The 25,130-nt window shown below is 44.1% G+C and overlaps 1 protein-coding gene across 2 annotated transcripts; it reads left to right on the top strand.

The window, feature by feature from the left end:
• Window positions 1-139: 139 nt before the first annotated feature.
• Window positions 140-25,128, top strand: erap1b (endoplasmic reticulum aminopeptidase 1b). Of its 2 annotated transcripts, none has more exons than XM_036936438.1 (20): window positions 140-183; window positions 1,376-1,761; window positions 2,144-2,314; window positions 2,759-2,897; window positions 3,708-3,842; window positions 4,126-4,246; window positions 4,439-4,593; window positions 12,633-12,746; window positions 13,034-13,165; window positions 13,468-13,599; window positions 13,693-13,776; window positions 16,407-16,564; window positions 16,646-16,725; window positions 16,829-17,012; window positions 20,011-20,167; window positions 20,347-20,531; window positions 20,660-20,821; window positions 22,858-22,998; window positions 23,271-23,352; window positions 23,590-25,128. In XM_036936438.1, exons 1-20 carry the CDS (start codon window positions 142-144, stop codon window positions 23,773-23,775), a joined length of 2,946 nt encoding a protein of 981 aa, XP_036792333.1. In that variant the 5' UTR covers window positions 140-141; the 3' UTR covers window positions 23,776-25,128. The 2 variants fall into 2 exon arrangements, with proteins under 2 accessions (XP_036792333.1, XP_036792334.1); XM_036936439.1 differs by lacking the exon at window positions 140-183 and adding an exon at window positions 726-964.
• Window positions 25,129-25,130: the final 2 nt, after the last annotated feature.

Raw genomic sequence — 25,130 nt, 5'->3', positions numbered from 1 at the left:
ATACTTTTTTGCCCCACTGTATCTGCTGGAGCGCGTGCTACGAGTGGGTGCTGCTATGGTGACCAGTGAGCTGAGATAAGGCGGGGCTTTACCTAACAGAGACTTGTAGATAACCTGTAGCCAGTGGATTTGGCGACGAGTATGAAGCGAGGGCCAACCAACGAGAGCGTACAGGTCGCAATGGTGGGTAGTGTATGGAGCTTTGGAGCATTTAGTTTTATTTGCGTTTAAGAGCAGTTGGAGGCCACGGAAGGAGAGTTGTATGGCATTGAAGCTCGTCTGGAGGTTAGTTAACACAGTGTCCAAGGAGAGGTGGATCAGAGAATCACCAGCAGCAAGAGCAACATCATTGATGTATGCAGAAAAGAGAGTTGGCTCGAGAATTGAACCCTGTGGCACACCCATAGAGACTGTCAGAGGACCGGACAACAGTCCCTCCGATTTGACACACTGAACTCTATCAGAGAAGTAGTTGGTAAACCAGGCGAGGCAATCATTTGAGAAACCAAGGCTGTCAATGTCAATGTAGTCATTGCAGAGCATCCATTTCACTGGCAATATCATTTTTGGATTCTGGAAATATTGTGCTCAGGTCAGGTGGTGCTGTTGGACTGGTAGGCTACGCATGGCACATGTAAAACACTGAAACACGACACTTTTATAAATAAACATGGCTATCTGGTGCACCCTAGTGGCCAATAGTATGCACTATGGGTCAAAACCAAAACATAGCTGGGTTTATTTGACTTCCTGTATTGAAATGAGCCGTTTGCAAATAATGGTTTGTTGTGGATCCAATCATTATCTCACCTATTTCAATGCTTCTCTTAACACATTCAGTGTTTTAAGTGATGGGGCATTCATAGTATGAGTCGGGCTGTCATTCAGATTGTCCCAGAATGCAAATCTGTACAGGTCCTTTTTATTTTCACTTTCACAATCAAGTCGGACAGATAACCTGACAGTAAGTACAGTAATGTCTTAAAATGTATCTATCTACAAGTTCGCTGTTTAAATTGTTTACATGTACGTTTCGCTGTAGCCTAGCTAGCCTAATATTGTGGATGAATAGGCTAATGCAAGGTTTTGTTTTAATGAATAGCACAGGTTTTGAATCTTGAGCTGAAATCGAAAGTAACAGTAACTTTTACATTTGCAATATCATGTCCACGCGTTCCTGTTGAATGTGTTGTACAGCTTTCGAATATGCATTATTGGGCTATTCACTTCAATAGAAATGTTACAGATGGATTGATACATTATTTACTGTGCTACTAGTTGATACAACGAGTCATACTGTATCAATCAATGCTCCACGTCGCCCCACCATTCGTTTTGCGACAATGTGACCTGACTTAATTTCTTCCATCTGTAGGAAACTGCCGACTTTTTCTCAGGCGTGAGGATGACGACGTTAACTGTCACCATCCTGGTGCTCCTACATGTATCCTTTGCCCCATCTTTAGCGGCACAGCTTCCAGGAAACCATGATACCAACGACAAGTCTTCCTCACTTCTACCTCCCGTCGCCACTAATGGCCAACCTTTCCCCTGGATCCACATGAGACTTCCTGAAACTGTCTCTCCAATCCACTATGACCTTCTCGTCCACCCTAACCTGACCAGCCTAGACTTCACCGGAGCGGTGCAGATTCAACTCCAGGTCTTCGAGGACACCTCTACCATCATCCTCCACAGCAAGGAACTCCAGATAGCTAAAGCTGAGCTCTTGGCACCGGAAGGTCCAGGGTCACTGCCAGTGTATGATCGGGTCCCTTCTTTTTCTACAAGTGTTGGCATCAGGGTTGGAGTCAAATTACATTTAAATTCAAGTCAATTCAGGACCTACACTGAAATTCAAATGATCTTCAATGCTTTTCAAGGAGGACATTTTGGAATTGAAATTGGAATATGGGTTGACTTTCTGAATTGACTGGAATTCAAATGGACTTGAACCCAACCCTGGTTGTCATGTGTATTTCTATTGATACTGATGTCTGTATCTGTGTTGGTGGTAAATTGGATTCATTGTTGATGTGGATGTGATTGTCGGTGCTTCTATGTAGCTACAACACCAATATAAAATTCCTAGTAACATTTGTTGCATGGCAATAAAGTTTTTCTTATTCTGATTTTTTTCAAGGCCTCTGCAGGTGTTGGAGTACCCAGCCTTCCACCAGCTAGCTCTGGTGTCTGATGTGCTGCTGGTCAGAGGTGGGACGTACAAGGTTCGTCTGGAGTTCTCTGCCAACCTGTCTGACAGTTTCCACGGTTTCTACAAGAGCTCCTATCGCACAACCACGGGAGAAGTCAGGTAAGAATACGAACCATCAGGATTGGCCCTGGGCTGGACAGGTGGTCACCTAGAGCACTGAAAACACACGTCAATCATTCTACAGTGCATTCCAAAAGAATATGCAGTGAAAGTGACCAACCACTTAGAGTGATCAAATCGTCCAGAGGCAGTGATGTAGTCAAGTCACTAAACCTTGAGTCAGCGCGAACACCGCTAACTAAGCTAGCCATTTCACATCCGTTACACTGCTGTAGATCGTATGTTGAATTATGCAAAATATATAGATATTCTGACAACAGTCACAACTGGTCACGGGTCAGGAAAGTCTTGAGTCCTTGAATTGAGTATTACAACACTGCTGAAAGGTGTGCCACCCTAATGAATTACTCAATCATAAGCTTTACATTCATTTGTATATCTTAATTGTAAACAACACTTTTTTTCCCTCCTCTGTCCTGTTAGATTTATGGCGTCCACTCAGTTTGAAGCGACCAGTGCCCGAGCAGCCTTCCCCTGTTTCGATGAGCCGGCGTTCAAAGCCAATTTCACCATCCAGATACGACGGGAGGCACGCCACATCGCCCTCTCCAACATGCCCAAGGTACCCTGGGAAACACCACGGGCTGCATCTCAATAGTCGGAAGTGTCTTTCTCTCCTAGTCACCATTCCTTCACTTGATATTGAAAAGATCTATTGACAGGTAATATATGACTGATCTATTAACAGGTGATATATGACTGATCTATTAACAGGTGATATATAACATCTATTAACAGGTGATATATAACAGATCTATTAACAGGTGATATATAACAGATCTATTAACAGGTGATATATGACTGATCTATTAACAGGTGATATATAACAGATCTATTAACAGGTGATATATGACAGGTGATATATAACAGATCTATTAACAGGTGATATATAACAGATCTATTAACAGGTGATATATGACTGATCTATTAACAGGTGATATATAACAGATCTATTAACATGTGATATATGACAGGTGATATATAACAGATCTATTAACAGGTGATATATGACTGATCTATTAACAGGTGATATAAACAGATCTATTAACAGGTGATATATAACAGATCTATTAACAGGTGATATATAACAGATCTATTAACAGGTGATATATGACTGATCTATTAACAGGTGATATATAACAGATCTATTAACAGGTGATATATAACAGATCTAATAACAGGTGATAAACGGGGCAGATGAACGCAAAACAATTCTATCCATTTAAGCGTTTTAACCATGTCACTTTCACCTGTCAAGCCAATGAGCAAAGAGTTCTGAAACATCCCAAAGTACCTGTTTCTCCACACCGTTTGAATGCCATGGAGAGGCAGGTGTCATAATGAACATATCCTCTACCTCTTCCCTCCACAGGTAAAGACAGTGGAGTTACCAGGTGGCGTGCTGGAGGACCACTTTGACACCAGCGTTAGGATGAGCACCTACCTGGTGGCCTTCATCGTCTCTGACTTCCAGTCTGTCAGCAAGACCACCAGTCACGGAGTCAAGGTGAGCAGGAAGTCCTCTCATTGGTCAGAATGAAAGGGTAGCTTAAGATGCCCAACCTGCAAATAGAAATCAAGTGCATTGAATAACTTTCACGTGGGAAAGGGAGTTGTACCCTGTCTTGTTGATCAGGTTCTATCTGAAACCTTGTGCTACTTCTCTTGTTTCACTGACTATGACTAGTTTATACACATACACCTCATTATAGCTCCCTAGTCCCTGCTGTGTGGAAGTGCTCAACAACATATTTATATGATTGACCTCTTCCTCGGTATTGTCCTATCAGATCTCAGTGTATGCTGTACCAGACAAGATCAACCAGACAGACTTTGCCCTGAATGCTGCAGTCAGACTGTTGGACTTCTACGATGACTATTTTGACATCCCATATCCTCTACCCAAACAGGGTGAGTAGAACACAACGCACATACACTACGCCGCACACATAGACTTACTGGGGTGCATTCGGTAGCAGGAGGTGGCACTAGCTGACAGTTTATGCTAATGTAGGTCTATGTTTAATAATGGTTTATACACATTTTTGTAAGTAGACTTTCAACTAAAGCATTTCCTGATGTATTCCTATGTGTTCCTCCCAGACCTGGCAGCTATCCCAGACTTCCAGTCGGGTGCGATGGAGAACTGGGGTCTGACCACATACCGAGAGGCTGGGCTGCTCTTTGACCCCAACAAGAGCTCCGCCTCTGACAAGCTAGGCATCACCATGGTGATCGCACATGAGCTGGCACACCAGGTAAGTGGGACTAACCTCTGTTGGTTCATCAATCAGATGCTTTGTCAGAATATACAATACCTTCAGACAGTATTCCACATTTTGTTATGTTACAACCTGAATTTAAAACTGACAAAATATTTTTTTTTCTGGCCTATCTACACACAACACCCCAAAAAGGACAAAGTGAAAACAAGTTTTTAGAAATGTTTGCACATTTATTGAAAATTAAATTAGGGCTGGGCGATATGGCCAAAATATCATATCACAGTATTAGTTTTAATGTATGATGGGTATTTGACAGTATTTTATGGTTTTGAATAATACAAGTCCTAAATGTGCTTCCTCAGTAAGTTGTGAGTGACCCTAGGGTGGCAACACATACACTCTAAGTGATTTCAATGGGCCTCTCCCCATTTTCATTGTTTTATACTGTTCAATTCAACTTAACCAAAAATACTTTTTTTGCATTTTCATCCATTTCCGGCACTCATTTGAGATCATTTCCATGCTGCCACGTAGGGCTGCACGATATGGACAAATGTTAACCAAATGTTGCAATTGCGATTTGACTTTAGATCAAAACACTTGGTTGAACTGTTGGAATCATGAACAAATAATAGTTATTCTAATTCTATAGTTTGGAGATAGTGGGCACTTTGAATACAATGTTGTTTGCCATGACAACAAATTGAAAATAACAGGGAGGAGTTATTGTGACAGGATAGGAACCAAAGTGTTGGTCAGTGTTTCCTAGGGGACCCTATAATCTTTGGCTACATTAACCCACTAGAGTGTCAATCTAAGTTACATAACAAAAACATTCCATCAAAATCAGTCAGCTTAAGCTACTTTTGCATTGGATGCATCTCAATCCATCACATCCACCGGTATCGCACTTCTGCATCTGCAGTGAAAGGTGGGAGAGCTAAGAGCAGTGAGACATCTGCAGTGAAAGGTGGGAGAGCTAAGAGCAGTGAGACATCTGCAGTGGAAGGTGGGAGAGCTAAGAGCGGTGAGACATCTGCAGTGGAAGGTGGGAGAGCTAAGAGCGGTGAGACATCTGCAGTGAAAGGTGGGAGAGCTAAGAGCGGTGAGACATCTGCAGTGGAAGGTGGGAGAGCTAAGAGCGGTGAGACATCTGCAGTGGAAGGTGGGAGAGCTAAGAGCGGTGAGACATCTGCAGTGGAAGGTGGGAGAGCTAAGAGCGGTGAGACATCTGCAGTGAAATGTGGGAGAGCTAAGAGCGGTGAGACATCTGCAGTGGAAGGTGGGAGAGCTAAGAGCGGTGAGACATCTGCAGTGGAAGGTGGGAGAGCTAAGAGCGGTGAGACATCTGCAGTGAAAGGTGGGAGAGCTAAGAGCGGTGAGACATCTGCAGTGGAAGGTGGGAGAGCTAAGAGCGGTGAGACATCTGCAGTGGAAGGTGGGAGAGCTAAGAGCGGTGAGACATCTGCAGTGGAAGGTGGGAGAGCTAAGAGCGGTGAGACATCTGCAGTGAAAGGTGGGAGAGCTAAGAGCGGTGAGACATCTGCAGTGGAAGGTGGGAGAGCTAAGAGCGGTGAGACATCTGCAGTGGAAGGTGGGAGAGCTAAGAGCGGTGAGACATCTGCAGTGAAAGGTGGGAGAGCTAAGAGCGGTGAGACATCTGCAGTGAAAGGTGGGAGAGCTAAGAGCGGTGTTTGTCAGACCATGAGACATTCCGAAAATCGGTCTTCACACGTAAACTTCTGTAGCGTCTGACTGGTTTGACCTACAAACTATAATGACAACTTTATGGGAAGGGGAGACTCGAGGGTGTTCTCCGTTTTGCTCTATGACCCCTTGTCTGAAGTTAACTGGTACCGGTTTTAAAAAAATGAATGGAGGTATGAAGGGATTTTTGTGCCTACCCCCAAAAAAGGGGTTAAAATAATATATATATATATACACACAGTACCAGTCAAAGTTTGGACAAACTTACTCATTCCAGGGTTTTTCTTTATTTTTACTATGTTCTACATTGTAGAATAATAGTGAAGACATCAAAACTATGAAATAACACAAATGGAATCAGGTAGTAACCAAAAAAGTGTTAAATCAAAATCTATTTTATATTTGAGATTCTTCAAAGTAGCCACACTTTGCCTTGATGACAGCTTTGCACACTCTTGGCGTTCTCTCAACCAGCTTCATCAGGTAGTCACCTGGAATGCATTTCAATTAACAGGTGTGCCTTGTTAAAAGGTCATTTGTTGAATTTATTATCTTAATGCGTTTGAACCAATCAGTTGTGTTGTGACAAGATAGCGGTGGTATACAGAAGATAGTCCTATTTGGTAAAAGACCAAGTCCATATTATGGCAAGAACAGCTCAAATAAGTAAAGAGAAATGACAGCCCATCATTACTTTAAGACATGAAGGTCAGTCAATGAGGAAAATTTTAACAATAGTCGCAAAAACCATTGAGCACCATGATGAAACTGGCTCTCATGAGGACCGCCAAAGGAAAGGAAGACCCAGAGTTACCTCTGCTGCAGAGGATACGTTCATTAAGTTAACTGGTTCTCATGAGGACCGCCGCAGGAAAGGAAGACCCAGAGTTACCTCTGCTGCAGAGGATACGTCCATTAAGTTAACTGGTTCTCATGAGGACCGCCACAGGAAAGGAAGACCCAGAGTTACCTCTGCTGCAGAGGATACGTTCATTAAGTTAACTGGCTCTCATGAGGACCGCCACAGGAAAGGAAGACCCAGAGTTACCTCTGCTGCAGAGGATACGTTCATTAAGTTAACTGGTTCTCATGAGGCCCGCCACGGGAAAGGAAGACCCAGAGTTACCTCTGCTATGATGAAACTGGCTCTCATGAGGACTGCCAAAGGAAAGGAAGACCCAGAGTTACCTCTGCTGTGATGAAACTGGCTCTCATGAGGACCGCCAAAGGAAAGGAAGACCCAGAGTTACGGTACCTCTGCTGAAGAGGATAAGTGCATTAGCGTTAACTGGTTCTCATGAGGACTGCCAAAGGAAAGGAAGACCCAGAGTTACGGTACCTCTGCTGAAGAGGATACGTTCATTAAGTTAACTGGTTCTCATGAGGACCGCCACAGGAAAGGAAGACCCAGAGTTACCTCTGCTGCAGAGGATACGTTCATTAAGTTAACTGGCTCTCATGAGGACCGCCAAAGGAAAGGAAGACTCAGAGTTACCTCTGCTATGATGAAACTGGCTCTCATGAGGACCGCCAAAGGAAAGGAAGACCCAGAGTTACGGTACCTCTGCTGAAGAGGATAAGTGCATTAGCGTTAACTGGTTCTCATGAGGACTGCCAAAGGAAAGGAAGACCCAGAGTTACGGTACCTCTGCTGAAGAGGATACGTTCATTAAGTTAACTGGTTCTCATGAGGACAGCCAAAGGAAAGGAAGACCCAGAGTTACCTCTGCTGCAGAGGATACGTTCATTAAGTTAACTGGTTCTCATGAGGACTGCCAAAGGAAAGGAAGACCCAGAGTTACGGTACCTCTGCTGAAGAGGATAAGTGCATTAGCGTTAACTGGTTCTCATGAGGACTGCCAAAGGAAAGGAAGACCCAGAGTTACGGTACCTCTGCTGAAGAGGATAAGTGCATTAGCGTTAACTGCACCTCAGAAATTGCAGCCCAAATAAATGCTTCACAGAGTTCAAGTAACAGACACATCTCAACATCAACTGTTCAGAGGAGACTGCGTGAATCAGGCCTTCGTGGTCGAATTGCTGCAAAGAAACCACTACTAAAGGACACCAATAAGAAGAAGAGACTTGCTTGGGCCAAGAAACACGAGCTAATGACATTAAACAAGCGATGGTTATTAGGACCGGTGGAAATCTGTCTTTTGGTCTGAAGAGTTGAAATTTGAGCTATTTGGTTCCAACCGTCTTTTGTGAGACGCTCAGCAGGTGAACGGATGATCTCTGCATGTGTGGTTCACACTGTGAAGCATGGAGGAGGAGGTGTGATGGTGTGGGGGTGTGCTTTGCTGGTGACACTGTCTGTGATTTATTTTCGATTTCAAGGCACGCTTAACCAGCATGACTAGCACAGCATTCTGTAGCGATACGCAAATAAAGAAAAGCCTTGAATGTGTAGGTGTGTCCAAACTTTTGACTGGTGCTGTATGTATAATAATAATAATAATAATAATAATAATAATAATAATAATAAACTATTTCCTGTTTTGTTTTTTACAATTCTATCTCCTAGATTAAGGACGGACACTTCAAAACCTTGTTTCTCATTATTTATTTTTAGTTTAGTTCTTTTTGCCTTGTATGAATTTGTTATTCAATGCATTTCTCTCGGCTTCAACTGTAAAGGCCGAGATCAATATTTGATCAAATCATTTTGGTGTATATATATATATATATATATATATATATATTGTTATACCTAAAGGGGTCCTAAACTTCAAACTCAAATAGCTAAATGATCCATAGTATGACCATCTTAAAACAATTCCACATGTCAGTTTAGCACCTCCCCAATGTCTTAGACTCTAAACAATTAAATGTTTTCTCTTAGCTACTTCATGTAGCATTTTCATTCTTCACCTATGTTTGGGGGTACAGAGATGAGGCAATCATTAAAAAAATCATGTTAAACACTATCATTGCACACAAAGTGAGTCCATGCAACTTATTATGTGACTTGTTAACTTATTTAGGCTTGCCATAACAAAGGGGTTGAATACTTATTGACTCAAGACATTTCAGCTTTTCATTTTTTATTAATTTCTAAACATTTAGAAAAAGACTTTAACATAATGGGGAATTGTGTGTAGGCCAGTGACCTACACATCTAAATGAAACCCATTTTAAATTCAGGCTGTAACACAATTTGTTTTGTTGTTGAAAAAGTCAAGGGGTGTGCATACTTTCTGAAGGCATGTGATATATTCCCTGTTATAAACTGGGTGGTTCGAGACCTGAATGCGGATTGGCTAACATCAGACCGTATAACATGGGTATGACAATACATGTATTTTTACTGCTCTATTTACGTTGGTAACCAGTTTATAAGGCACCTCGGGGGTTTGTGGTATATGGCCAATATACCACGGCTCAGGGCTGTATCCAGGCACTCCGTGTTGTGTTGTGCTTAAGAACAGCCCTTAGCCGTGGTATATTGGCCATATACCACACCCCCTCGGGCCTTATTGCTTAATTATTAGCTTGTTTCTGTGCTCTAATATAAAGTGTTACCAGTGTTCTAGTAGTTTTGGGTAATGCACTACATTTCCTGGGAGATTTCTTTATGTTTTTTACCTAGTGTTTCGGTAACCTAGTGACTATCTTGTCCTAACCCTGTCTCTACTCCTGTTGTTCTAGTGTTTCGGTAACCTAGTGACTATCTTGTCCTAACCCTGTCTCTACTCCTGTTGTTCTAGTGGGCTGGTAACCTAGTGACTATCTTGTCCTAACCCTGTCTCTACTCCTGTTGGTCTAGTGGTTCGGTAACCTAGTGACTATCTTGTCCTAACCCTGTCTCTACTCCTGTTGGTCTAGTGGTTCGGTAACCTAGTGACTATCTTGTCCTAACCCTGTCTCTACTCCTGTTGGTCTAGTGGGTTGGTAACCTAGTGACTATCTTGTCCTAACCCTGTCTCTACTCCTGTTGTTCTAGTGGGCTGGTAACCTAGTGACTATCTTGTCCTAACCCTGTCTCTACTCCTGTTGGTCTAGTGGTTCGGTAACCTAGTGACTATCTTGTCCTAACCCTGTCTCTACTCCTGTTGGTCTAGTGGTTCGGTAACCTAGTGACTATCTTGTCCTAACCCTGTCTCTACTCCTGTTGGTCTAGTGGGTTGGTAACCTAGTGACTATCTTGTCCTAACCCTGTCTCTACTCCTGTTGGTCTAGTGGTTCGGTAACCTAGTGACTATCTTGTCCTAACCCTGTCTCTACTCCTGTTGGTCTAGTGTTTCGGTAACCTAGTGACTATCTTGTCCTAACCCTGTCTCTACTCCTGTTGGTCTAGTGGTTCGGTAACCTAGTGACTATCTTGTCCTAACCCTGTCTCTACTCCTGTTGGTCTAGTGGTTCGGTAACCTAGTGACTATCTTGTCCTAACCCTGTCTCTACTCCTGTTGGTCTAGTGGGTTGGTAACCTAGTGACTATCTTGTCCTAACCCTGTCTCTACTCCTGTTGGTCTAGTGGTTCGGTAACCTAGTGACTATCTTGTCCTAACCCTGTCTCTACTCCTGTTGGTCTAGTGGTTCGGTAACCTAGTGACTATCTTGTCCTAACCCTGTCTCTACTCCTGTTGGTCTAGTGGGTTGGTAACCTAGTGACTATCTTGTCCTAACCCTGTCTCTACTCCTGTTGGTCTAGTGGTTCGGTAACCTAGTGACTATCTTGTCCTAACCCTGTCTCTATTCCTGTTGGTCTAGTGGTTCGGTAACCTAGTGACTATCTTGTCCTAACCCTGTCTCTACTCCTGTTGGTCTAGTGGGCTGGTAACCTAGTGACTATCTTGTCCTAACCCTGTCTCTACTCCTGTTGGTCTAGTGGGTTGGTAACCTAGTGACTATCTTGTCCTAACCCTGTCTCTATTCCTGTTGGTCTAGTGGGTTGGTAACCTAGTGACTATCTTGTCCTAACCCTGTCTCTACTCCTGTTGTTCTAGTGGGCTGGTAACCTAGTGACTATCTTGTCCTAACCCTGTCTCTACTCCTGTTGGTCTAGTGGGTTGGTAACCTAGTGACTATCTTGTCCTAACCCTGTCTCTACTCCTGTCGGTCTAGTGGGTTGGTAACCTAGTGACTATCTTGTCCTAACCCTGTCTCTACTCCTGTCGGTCTAGTGGTTCGGTAACCTAGTGACTATCTTGTCCTAACCCTGTTTCTACTCCTGTTGGTCTAGTGTTTTGGTAACCTAGTGACTATCTTGTCCTAACCCTGTCTCTACTCCTGTTGTTCTAGTGGTTCGGTAACCTAGTGACTATCTTGTCCTAACCCTGTCTCTACTCCTGTTGGTCTAGTGGTTCGGTAATCTAGTGACTATCTTGTCCTAACCCTGTCTCTACTCCTGTTGGTCTAGTGGGTTGGTAACCTAGTGACTATCTTGTCCTAACCCTGTCTCTACTCCTGTCGGTCTAGTGGTTCGGTAACCTAGTGACTATCTTGTCCTAACCCTGTCTCTACTCCTGTTGGTCTAGTGGTTCGGTAACCTAGTGACTATCTTGTCCTAACCCTGTCTCTACTCCTGTTGGTCTAGTGGTTCGGTAACCTAGTGACTATCTTGTCCTAACCCTGTCTCTACTCCTGTTGGTCTAGTGGTTCGGTAACCTAGTGACTATCTTGTCCTAACCCTGTCTCTACTCCTGTTGGTCTAGTGGGTTGGTAACCTAGTGACTATCTTGTCCTAACCCTGTCTCTACTCCTGTTGGTCTAGTGGTTCGGTAACCTAGTGACTATCTTGTCCTAACCCTGTCTCTACTCCTGTTGGTCTAGTGGTTCGGTAACCTAGTGACTATCTTGTCCTAACCCTGTCTCTACTCCTGTTGGTCTAGTGGGTTGGTAACCTAGTGACTATCTTGTCCTAACCCTGTCTCTACTCCTGTTGGTCTAGTGGGTTGGTAACCTAGTGACTATCTTGTCCTAACCCTGTCTCTACTCCTGTCGGTCTAGTGGTTCGGTAACCTAGTGACTATCTTGTCCTAACCCTGTCTCTACTCCTGTTGGTCTAGTGGGCTGGTAACCTAGTGACTATCTTGTCCTAACCCTGTCTCTACTCCTGTTGGTCTAGTGGGTTGGTAACCTAGTGACTATCTTGTCCTAACCCTGTCTCTACTCCTGTTGGTCTAGTGGGTTGGTAACCTAGTGACTATCTTGTCCTAACCCTGTCTCTACTCCTGTTGGTCTAGTGGGTTGGTAACCTAGTGACTATCTTGTCCTAACCCTGTCTCTACTCCTGTTGTTCTAGTGGGTTGGTAACCTAGTGACTATCTTGTCCTAACCCTGTCTCTACTCCTGTCGGTCTAGTGGGTTGGTAACCTAGTGACTATCTTGTCCTAACCCTGTCTCTACTCCTGTTGTTCTAGTGGTTCGGTAACCTAGTGACTATGCAGTGGTGGAATGACCTGTGGCTCAACGAGGGCTTTGCAAAGTTCATGGAGTTTGTGTCAGTTAACATCACCAATCCTGAGCTGCAAGTGGTAAGCCTCTGTTTGGTTTTTAATATTCATTTTCTGTATTTATTTTGTTGATTTAGTATGAAATTAAAGAGTATAGTAGAGAGTTTGTATAGAAACGTACCTGAACAAATACTGAGCTAGTTGATAGGCAGGCTGCTAGATGTATGTGTAAGGAAATCAGGGTTGTTGTGATATCACTAACTGACAAATGACTTCTCTCTCTTTCTCTCTCTCTCTCTCTCTCTCTTTCTGTTTTCTCTCTCTTTCTGTTTTCTCTCTATCTCTCTCTCTCTTTCCCTCCCCCTCAGAATGACTTCTTCCTAGGGAAGTGTTTTGAGGCGATGGAGGTGGATTCATTAAGCTCCTCCCACCCTGTTTCCAGCCAGGTGGACACTCCTACTCAGATCCAGGAGATGTTTGACGATGTCTCCTACGATAAGGTTAGACTCCCATCCAATCAATCAATCAATCAACCAAGGTCTGACTCCTGTCCAGTCTATTCACTTCATGCTGACTATCCGTCAGACCTAGTTTCAAATACTTCACTGAAATGGAACCAATAGAAGAGCCCCAAAAGTGCAAACCCCCTTCACCTGAAACTCTAGACATGCTAAAACAAACACTCAAAATACTAGAAAGATTTTAAATATTATTTGAACACAGGTTTGCTATCTCTTCTGAAAGTACTCGAGTCTAGTCAGTGAGTTGATTTCTGTGAATTCATGTGTTATCGTTTTTCCAGGGGGCGTGTATTCTGAACATGCTGAGAGACTTCCTGACCCCAGAGGCGTTTAAGATTGGTATTGTCCGTTACCTCAGACGTTACAGCTATCAGAACACTGTCAACAGCCATCTGTGGGAGAGCCTCACTAACGTGAGTGTGTATACAGCTACCTGAGCTTCACACCCTTTTCACACTACTGAGTCGAACCCAACCAAGCCAATAATGTGTGTGTCTTAATAACAGATCTGCCAGTCAGATGATCTGGATGAGGGCAGACTGAAAGACGATGGGTTCTGTTCTCAGGAAAAGGCCCAGTCTGGAGCTCCTGTAAGTCACAACACACCAGCAAACCCATCCTACACATTGTCACAGTCAACCCACTGTCACAGTCAACCCACGTAATAGTCAACACACTCCACAGTCAACCCACTGTCACAGTCAACCCACTGTCACAGTCAACACACTGTAACAGTCAACCCACGTAACAGTCAACACACTTCACAGTCAACACACTGTCACAGTCAACCCACTGTAACAGTACACACTAACAGTCAACACACTGTAACAGTACACACTAACAGTCAACACACTGTCACAGTGCACACTAACAGTCAACACACTGTCACAGTGCACACTAACAGTCAACACACTGTAACAGTACACACTAACAGTCAACACACTGTAACAGTGCACACTAACAGTCAACACACTGTAACAGTCAACCCACTGTAACAGTCAACACACTGTAACAGTGCACACTAACAGTCAACACACTAACAGTCAACACACTGTCACAGTCAACACACTCCACAGTCAACACACTGTAACAGTACACACTAACAGTCAACACACTGTAACAGTCAACACACTGTAACAGTGCACACTAACAGTCAACACACTGTAACAGTGCACACTAACAGTCAACACACTAACAGTCAACACACTGTCACAGTCAACACACTCCACAGTCAACACACTGTAACAGTACACCCTAACAGTCAACACACTGTAACAGTACACACTGTCACAGTCAACACAATGTAACGCCTCTGGGGTACACACTGTCACAGTGAACACACGTTAAAAGTCAACACACTAACAGTCAACACACTTTAACAGTCAACACACTGTAACAGTACACACTGTCACAGTCAACACACGTTAAAAGTCAACACACTGTAACAGTACACACTGTCACAGTGAACACACGTTAAAAGTCAACACACTGTAACAGTACACACTGTCACAGTGAACACACGTTAAAAGTCAACACACTAACAGTCAACACACTTTAACAGTCAACACACTGTAACAGTACACACTGTCACAGTCAACACACGTTAAAAGTCAACACACTGTAACAGTACACACTGTCACAGTCAACACACGTTAAAAGTCAACACACTGACAGTCATCACACTAACAGTCAACACACATTAACAGTCAACACACTAACAGTCAACACACTAACAGTCAACACACTAACAGTCAACACACTGTAACAGTCAACACACTAACAGTCAACACACTAACAGTCAACACACGTTAACAGTCAACACACTAACAGTCAATACACTGCAACAGTCAACACACTGCAACAGTCAACACACTGTAACAGTTAATGTCTAATGGTGTTTATGTCCTGTGTCCTTCCTGGCTTGCTATAGAAGTGGTACTCAGGTGACTGTGTCTGAGCGTGTGTGTTTGTGTTGTAGAAGTGGTACTCAGGTGACTGTGTCTGTGCGTGTGTGTTGTAGAAGTGGTACTCGGGTGACTGTGTCTGTGCGTGTGTGTTTGTGTTGTAGAAGTGGTACTCAGGTGACTGTGTCTGTGCGTGTGTGTTGTAGAAGTGGTACTCGGGTGACTGTGTCTGTGCGTGTGTGTTTGTGTTGTAGAAGTGGTACTCAGGTGACTGTGTCTGAGCGTGTGTGTTTGTATTGTAGAAGTGGCACTCAGGTGACTGTGTCTGAGCGTGTGTGTTTGTGTTGTAGAAGTGGCACTCAGGTGACTGTGTCTGAGCGTGTGTGTTTGTGTTGTAGAAGTGGTACTCAGGTGACTGTGTCTGTGCGTGTGTGTTGTAGAAGTGGTACTCGGGTGACTGTGTCTGTGCGTGTGTGTTTGTGTTGTAGAAGTGGTACTCAGGTGACTGTGTCTGAGCGTGTGTGTTTGTATTGTAGAAGTGGCACTCAGGTGACTGTGTCTGAGCGTGTGTGTTTGTGTTGTAGAAGTGGCACTCGGGTGACTGTGTCTGAGCGTGTGTGTTTGTGTTGTAGAAGTGGTACTCAGGTGACTGTGTCTCTGCGTGTGTGTTGTAGAAGTGGTACTCAGGTGACTGTGTCTGTGCGTGTGTGTTTGTGTTGTAGAAGTGGTACTCAGGTGACTGTGTCTGAGCGTGTGTGTTTGTATTGTAGAAGTGGCACTCAGGTGACTGTGTCTGAGCGTGTGTGTTTGTGTTGTAGAAGTGGTACTCAGGTGACTGTGTCTGTGCGTGTGTGTTGTAGAAGTGGTACTCAGGTGACTGTGTCTGAGCGTGTGTGTTTGTGTTGTAGAAGTGGTACTCAGGTGTCTGTGTCTGTGCGTGTGTGTTCGTGTTGTAGAAGTGGTACTCAAGTGACTGTGTCTGTGTGTGTGTGTGTTGTAGAAGTGGTACTCAGGTGACTGTGTCTGTGCGTGTGTGTTCGTGTTGTAGAAGTGGTACTCAGGTGACTGTGTCTGTGTGTGTGTTGTAGAAGTGGTACTCAGATGACTGTGTCTGTGCGTGTGTGTTCGTGTTGTAGAAGTGGTACTCAGGTGACTGTGTCTGTGCGTGTGTGTTGTAGAAGTGGTACTCAGGTGACTGTGTCTGTGCGTGTGTGTTTGTGTTGTAGAAGTGGTACTCAGGTGACTGTGTCTGTGCGTGTGTGTTGTAGAAGTGGTACTCAGGTGTCTGTGTCTGTGCGTGTGTGTTTGTGTTGTAGAAGTGGTACTCAGGCGATCAGCTGGATGTGAGGGCCATCATGGACACGTGGACGCTGCAGGAGGGGTTTCCCCTGGTCACTGTAGAGGTCAGGGGTCGCCAGGTCAGACTCAGCCAGGAGAGATACCTCAAGACCGACGATCCCTCACAGACACACGGGTAAGATAATTCCCACTCCTTTCCTATTTTCTGGTTTTATTGAACAGATGTCAGTGAGAGAGAATGTGTCCCCCCATGCAGCTTCCTGTGGCAGGTTCCTCTGACCTACATCACCAGCAGCTCCAGCACAGTGCATCGCTTCCTGCTCAAGACCAGGACAGGTAGGCGTCTCTGTCTCTGGGTTTGTGACCTAACAGTTCTAGCATTAGTCTCGCCTGGTAACAGTATAGTTACAGTACACTAACTAACTACGTCCCCCTCTAGACGTGCTGTACCTACCAGAGGAGGTGGAGTGGGTCAAGTTTAACGTGGATATGAGTGGTTACTACATGGTCCATTACGAGGGGGAAGGCTGGCGTTCTCTGACCTCCCTGCTGCTGACCAATCACAGGGCTCTGAGCTCCAACGACCGCGCCTCCCTCATAAACAATGCCTTCCAATTGGTCAGGTCAGTCTGTCAACATAGTGTATAATATCGTAAAATGTTGTTTTTTTTCAATGTCGTTTTTTATGTATACTGCTCAAAAATATAAATGCAACGTTCAACAATTTCAATGATTTTACTGAGTTGCAGTTCATATGAGGAAATCAGTCAATTGAAATAAATGTATTAGGCCCTACTATATGTATTTCACATGACTGGGCAGGGGCGCAGCCATGGGTGGGCCTGGAAGGGCATAGGCCCACCCACTTGAGAGCCAGGCCCAGCCAATGGGAATGAGTTTTTCCCCACAAAAGGTCTTTATTACAGACAGAAATAGTCCTCAGTTTCATCAACTGTCCGGGGGGCTGGTTTCAGATAATCCCTCAGGTGAAAAAGCCGTATGTGGAGGTCCTGGGCCGGTGTGGTTACACGTGGTTGGTTGGACGTACTACCAAATTCTCTAAAACGACATTGGAGGTGGCTTATTGTAGAGAAATGAACATTCAATTATCTGGCAACAGCTTTGGTGGACATTCATGCAGTCAGCATGCCAATTGCACGCTCTCTCAAAACTTGAGAGATCTGTGTCATTGTGTTATGTGACAAAACTGCGCATTTTAGAGTGGCCTTTTATTGTCCATGTATAATGATCATGGTGTTTAAATCAGCTTCTTGATATGCCACACCTGTCAGGTGGATGAATGATCTTGGTAAAGGAGAAATGCTCACTAACAGGGATGTAAACTAATGTGTGCACAACATTTGAGACAAATAAGCTTTTTGTGCGTATGGAACATTTCTGGGATCTTTTAATTCAGCTCATGAAACATGGAACCAACACTTTACATGTTGCGTTTATATTTTTGTTCAGTGTATTTATGTATGTCAAATTGTTGTGTTTAAGAGAGTTACTCCAATTTTTTTTAAACAAACTCTTCCACATTTAAAAAAAAATTATTGATTGGTTAGAATGGGCAAGGTACGCAGGGCTGTTACGGCGACCGTATTACCGCCTGTTACTGTCATTTAATTATACCAATGTGTTTTCATTAATGGAATTCCCTTAATCTATTTCATGAGAATTTGTAAGATTCTTGGTTGCATAAAATAGACGGAGACCAGTCTTATCAATAATAGGTAACAGAATTTATTCTCGGAGCGCGCTGCCATGTTACCACGAGCAACAGTTTATATACAATAACATGACGTCCTTTCATTGCTTAACAGAATCTCCTCCTCTCTCCCGGGACAAAGGGAACTTTAAAAGTTCATTCTGACCCCCCCAGCACATACACAGGACACACAACACACCTGAATTAACTTTTGACCCCTCAACATTATCGATCACCACTTAGCTGACAGTTCTAATTAACAGAAAACCTAGGAATGCACTCACCGTCTTATCTAAGATACCCCAGAGCTCAGTTTCGTCGGTTCAACCATAGGTTAACTACCTTATCTGTTTACTTAATCCACAACCCATTTCTTTCTTCCTAGTTGGAATGGTGTTCATTAACTTTAATTACTCCTTGTCCGTGTCTCACAATCCCTTCTTATGAACTCATATTGTTAATCAGATATAATAAAACAGAGTATAAGTTTACTTAGTTACAGTTCCATTTAAAATGATTTGTTCAGTCATTTAATCATAATTTTCCTAACACCGCCACAACCGGCAGTCACGAATCGTGACCGCAGTCACATCCCACATGGCCGTTGAGTCACGGGAACTAACTCCATAATTGCACTCTGATGCCGCTGATGGTTGTTAGTAGCCTACCAAACTTGCTAACAGCCAGTCGCTAATGGCCTGATACTCGGCGCTCTATTTTCCCTGTAATCAATCCAAATACTATCGAGAATCTAATCAAACTCTACATGACAGCCCTGGCATTCAGTTTGAGCAGACTGTTGCATAGTGAGAGCCAGCTCCTCATAGCTGGTTGATGCAGGGAATGAACCAATGCCCATCGTGAACAGTCTAAGGCAAGGCAATATTTTTTTTGCGACTTTTTCAAATCATAGTCGCAGGCATCACGATGTATCCTAGCCCATAGACCTATATGTTTTGATAAGGTTTGTATCACAACTAAAGTGGCCAAATAATTCTAAGCATAGCCTATAGGCATAGGACCCCTGAACAGGGTTGGAGAGCACATAGCCTACAGAGTCGGAACAGGGTTGGAGAGCACATAGCCTACAGAGTCGGAACAGGGTTGGAGAGCACATAGCCTACAGTGTCGGAACAGGGTTGGAGAGCACATAGCCTACAGTGTCGGAACAGGGTTGGAGAGCACAAAGCCTACAGAGTGGGAACAGGGTTGGAGAGCACATAGCCTACAGCGTCGGAACAGGGTTGGAGAGCACATAGCCTACAGCGTCGGAACAGGGTTGGAGAGCACATAGCCTACAGTGTCGAAACAGGGTTGGAGAGCACATAGCCTACAGTGTCGGAACAGGGTTGGAGAGCACATAGCCTACAGTGTCGAAACAGGGTTGGAGAGCACATAGCCTACAGTGTCGGAACAGGGTTGGAGAGCACATAGCCTACAGAGTCGGAAGCGCATTTAATCTGCTTTACAACCTGTGTATCCTACCTGGCATATTCAAAATGTAACCGCGGTGTGTGTGCAGCCTACGCAAGAAACAGAGAAGAGCGTATGCCTTTCATGAGACTTAAAATTACAGTGGCATCATGCAGCCTTGTATTATAGATCAAAACAACAGCCGAAGGGTTTGTATCACAACTAAAGTTACATTATAACTGTGAGCATATAGGAGGACGTGTTTCAATATGATCACTTTATCCGCTCAACACAGAATAGTCACATGTGTGCTGTCCCCTTTCTCCTTTGTAGTGTTGGTAAGGTAGGCCTGGACACAGCCTTGGACTTGTCCCAGTATCTGTCCCTAACACCATGTCCCCTTTCTCCTTTGTAGTGTTGGTAAGGTAGGCCTGGACACAGCCTTGGACCTGTCCCAGTATCTGTCCCTAACACCATGTCCCCTTTCTCCTTTGTAGTGTTGGTAAGGTAGGACTGGACACAGCCTTGGACCTGTCTCTGTATCTGTCCAAGGAGACAGACATCATGCCTGTCACCCAGGGTCTGGGGGAGCTGGTCCCTCTCTACAAACTGATGGAGAAGAGAGACATGGAGGGTCTGGAGAACCAGATGAAGGTAAGAGAGTCTGGTTCCTCTTCAGGTTTCTTTTTTGCAGAGTTTTTGACTGAGCTTTTGTCACTGTGCCTCTGCTTGCTCTTCGGGGACTAGAGGTTGTGACAACTGTTGATGTAAAAAGGGCTTTATCAATACGCTTGATTGATGGATTGAATAGAGATATAATGTCTGTTTGTCAGGGCTACATCGTGGAGCTGTTCCGGGGTTTGATAGACCGTCAGACGTGGAGTGACGAGGGCTCTGTTTCCCAGAGGGTTCTAAGGAGCTACCTGCTGCTGTTCGGTTCTGTCAGGAACCATCCCCCCTGTGTCGCTACCGCCACACACCTCTTCAACAAGTGGAGGGCCTCAGACGGCAACATGAGGTCAGATGTCAAACCATTCAATTCAATGAAAATAAACATATTTTTTTGTCCTGAAAGTAAAGAGAGAAAAGAAGGAGAGCATGCTAGAGTATTGGGACAACCCCCACTCTCTCTCTCTTCTTCCTCAGTCTCCCCAGTGATGTCAGCTTGGCGGTGTTTGCCATTGGTGCTCGTGACCCCGAGGGGTGGGATTTCCTCTTTGAGAAGTACCGCCATTCGCAGCACACATCTGTCAAGAGCCGCATCAAGTCTGCCCTGTCCATCAGCCCTCTGCAACACAAGCTAAAGAGGTGGGTTAACATGAAGAACGTCTCAGAACTATCTCTCCTGCTTACATCACTCAGAACTATCTATCCTGCTTACATCACTCAGAACTATCTCTCCTGCTTACATCACTCAGAACTATCTATCCTGCTTACATCACTCAGAACTATCTCTCCTGCTTACATCACTCAGAACTATCTATCCTGCTTACATCACTCAGAACTATCTCTCCTGCTTACATCACTCAGAACTATCTCTCCCGCTTACATCACTCAGAACTATCTCTCCTGCTTACAGCACTCAGAACGATCTCTCCTGCTTACAGTCCTCAGAACTATCTCTCCCGCTTACAGTCCTCAGAACTATCTCTACTGCTTACAGTCCTCAGAACTATCTCTACTGCTTACAGTCCTCATAACTATCTCTCCTGCTTACAGTCCTCATAACTATCTCTCCTGCTTACAGTCCTCAGAACTATCTCTCCTGCTTACAGTCCTCAGAACTATCTCTCCTGCTTACAGTCCTCAGAACTATCTCTACTGCTTACAGTCCTCAGAACTATCTCTACTGCTTACAGTCCTCAGAACTATCTCTCCTGCTTACAGTCCTCATAACTATCTCTCCTGCTTACAGTCCTCATAACTATCTCTCCTGCTTACAGTCCTCATAACTATCTCTCCTGCTTACAGTCCTCAGAACTATCTATCCTGCTTACAGTCCTCATAACTATCTCTCCTGCTTACATCACTCAGAACTCTCTCTCCTGCTTACAGCACTCAGAACTATCTCTCCCGCTTACAGTCCTCATAACTATCTCTCCTGCTTACAGTCCTCAGAACTATATCTCCTGCTTACAGTCCTCATAACTATCTCTCCCGCTTACAGCACTCAGAACTATCTCTCCCGCTTACAGTCCTCATAACTATCTCTCCTGCTTACAGTCCTCAGAACTATCTCTCCTGCTTACAGTCCTCATAACTATCTCTCCTGCTTACAGTCCTCATAACTATCTCTCCTGCTTACAGTCCTCATAACTATCGCTCCTGCTTACATAACTCAGAACTATCTCTCCTGCTTACAGTCCTCATAACTATCTCTCCTGCTTACAGTCCTCATAACTATCTCTCCTGCTTACAGTCCTCATAACTATCTCTCCTGCTTACAGTCCTCAGAACTATCTCTCCTGCTTACATCACTCAGAACTATCTCTCCTGCTTACAGTCCTCAGAACTATCTCTCCTGCTTACAGTCCTCAGAACTATCTCTCCTGCTTACAGTCCTCAGAACTATCTATCCTGCTTACAGTCCTCAGAACTATCTCTCCTGCTTACAGTCCTCATAACTATCTCTCCTGCTTACAGTCCTCAGAACTATCTCTCCTGCTTACAGTCCTCAGAACTATCTCTCCTGCTTACAGTCCTCATAACTATCTCTCCTGCTTACAGTCCTCAGAACTATCTCTCCTGCTTACAGTCCTCAGAACTATCTCTCCTGCTTACAGTCCTCATAACTTGCTGCTCTGTATTGCATTTAAACCTCTAAAAGTCTTTGAGGTGCGGTCATACCATGGATCATTTAGCTATTTGATTTAGAATTTTAGGACCCCGGTAGGTATAAAAAAAATAGAGAATTTGGGCTTTACTACTATAGCCAATAGAAATACACTGAATAACATTCATAAATGGAAAAACAGACAGTCCAGAATAAAGATAAGGAATAACGTTTTCAATTGTCTGTCCTAAATCTATATCACATATTTAACCCCTTTTATTTTATGTTGGCTCAAAACTACCTTCATACTTCCATAAATGTTTTAAAGTGATACCGGGTTACCTTCAGACGAGTCCCAGGGGGTTTGTGGGCGTCGTTGAGCAAAGAGGAGAACGCCATCGTGTTCGTGAGAGTCTCACCGTTACGTGGCGCTACGTTTTCATGAGAAGACGGGATGCGGGATATCTCCTGGTCTGACAAACAACGCTTTAGCTCTGCCACTTTGCATAGCAGATGCGGTGGTTTGACCTCTCCCTCACACCCCCTGTGTCTCTCCCCCCCCCCCCCCCAGGTTAATGGAGCAGAGTCTTGCGGGCGAGGTGATGAAGACTCAGGACCTTCCTCATGTGGTCATCTCTGTCAGCAGGAACCCCAAAGGGTACAAGCTGGCCTGGGACTTCCTCAGACACAACTGGCACACACTGGTGAAGAAGTGAGTCTGATGATCTTACGCCGTGGTTATACTAGAAACTACCTTGTAGTAAGGAATCACCAAGATCTCCCCTCATGGTGTATCTTCAGAACAGCATGCACAGCGGAACTGTTGGCTGTTAGCCTGTCCAGCATGGTGTCAGAACTAGCTACTAGCACAACCCTCCCTCTGATTGATTATTATCTGGTTGCGTTGCTGATCATTTGCATAAAGTTGTCATTTTCTTTTCGAGGTGTCTGTATACCTAACCCCCATGACCTTTTGACCTGTAGGTTTGACCTGGGGTCCCACTCTATCTCAGGCATGGTGACCGGTGTGACCAACCAGTACTCCACCAGGGAGATGCTGGACGAGGTACTCTGGTGTTTGACCTTACGACTATTACTATTACCTTACGTTATGTAGCTATATAGTTTTGTCAGCTGTAATAACTACAAAATTCAAAAGGCACTCAAATGTTTCCCTCATAATAACTAGCCTACTGTTAGTGTATTACTGTATTGCGTGTTCATAGGCTCACATTCAGCTGTATATAGTAGATGTGTTTAAGATCTATTGTAAGCAGTCTGCCCATGTCTCCTCCCCCCCCAGGTTCGCGGGTTCTTTGACTCTCTGTCTGAGGAGACAGGTTCGGGTCTGAGGTGTATTCAGCAGACGTATGAGAGCATTGAAGAGAACATCCGCTGGATGGACCAGCACCTGCCCCAGCTAAAGGCCTGGCTGGACAGACAGGCCCAGGGAGCCAGGACAGAGACACGGGGCCACGAGGATCTATAGGCCTTCTATGCAGTACAGGGCAGGGAGGGGTCTAGAGCAGGATTCCCCAACTAGCGGGCTGAATTTGGCCCGTAGCTGGTTTTATTTGGCCCCCCCAAGTTTTCTGAGAAAATCTTTTTTGTATTGTTGGGACATAAAATATTAAAAACACCAGGAAATCAACCAGCTGATTTGAATTGAAGAAATCTGTTCCAAAGTATTATCACGCATAATAGGGAGACACGTGATCGTATACAAATGTAAGCAAGGTTCAAAATGATGATGTTTTCGTCCAACATATCTGTTTGGGCGTCTTGCGGTCTACAAATGATTTGTTATTATGTACCGCCCCCCCCCCCCCCTGCTCAAGAGAAAAATCATCCCGCGGCTGAATCTCGTCGATAATCCCTGGCCTAGATCGCAGAATGATTATGGCTGTGTGTTTGAGAGCATCAAAACCGGGATGAATTATGGGTAAATTGTGACTAACTGATGTAGAAATAATATTGAGTAGTTATTTATGATGCAAGATGATTTGTACATTTGTCAATCTCGACTCACCTTTAAAGAATAATATTTCCTCAGTGCATTGAGCAGTGTTGGTAACACTGGATGGCACATTTGTGTCTGAGACAAAGGTCGGCACAAGGCTAAGACCCTAAACTATTTTTAAAATATTTTTAATCTTAGGTAAATTTATAAGAATTGACTCAAGTTAATCAGTTATCCTCACCTCAACTTTAAAACAGACGTGTCTACGACTCAGTTCTTTTTTTTGTGTGATGAATTTATTATACAATACTGTCAGCATAAATATGTGAGCCTTTTTATATATATATATATAAAATGGTTGTCCCCACTTCTTAGGGGATCATAATCACCAGGAGATTTTCTCCACATAAGCGTTACCTTGGTTACTGTTCCCAGGAGAAACAGCCCAGTCCTGCATCTCAGAGGAGGCTCCTTCTATTGCATTTGTTGCCTCACTTGTGTTGTGTGTTTTTGCTGATCTTGGTGTGTTTTTGCTGATCTTGGTGTGTTTTTGCTGATCTTGGTGTGTTTTTGCTGATCTTGGTGTGTTTTTGCTGATCTTGGTGTGTTTTTGCTGCATTTATGATGTAATGATTTGGCTTCGTTATGTCTCAATGCAGTACATGCTCTGATCTCAGGTGCCCTGCTGGGGCTTTTTTTGTTTTTTTGCCTGTGTGTTTTTCAGATGTTGTGAGAATTAAAATGTTGACAAGAATCTGTATTTTGTTAAAATACTGAAATGAAAAATATTGGATTGTAAAACCCTGTCATCTAATGGAAGGCTCTGGCTAAGAGATGGGGACAGACAGACGAGTCTAAATGAATAAAGAGAACATACAATAAGA

Source organism: Oncorhynchus mykiss, chromosome 11 (assembly GCF_013265735.2).
Source record: "Oncorhynchus mykiss isolate Arlee chromosome 11, USDA_OmykA_1.1, whole genome shotgun sequence".
NCBI classification, from domain to species: domain Eukaryota; kingdom Metazoa; phylum Chordata; class Actinopteri; order Salmoniformes; family Salmonidae; genus Oncorhynchus; species Oncorhynchus mykiss.
This window is presented reverse-complemented; position numbering and strand designations above follow the sequence as displayed.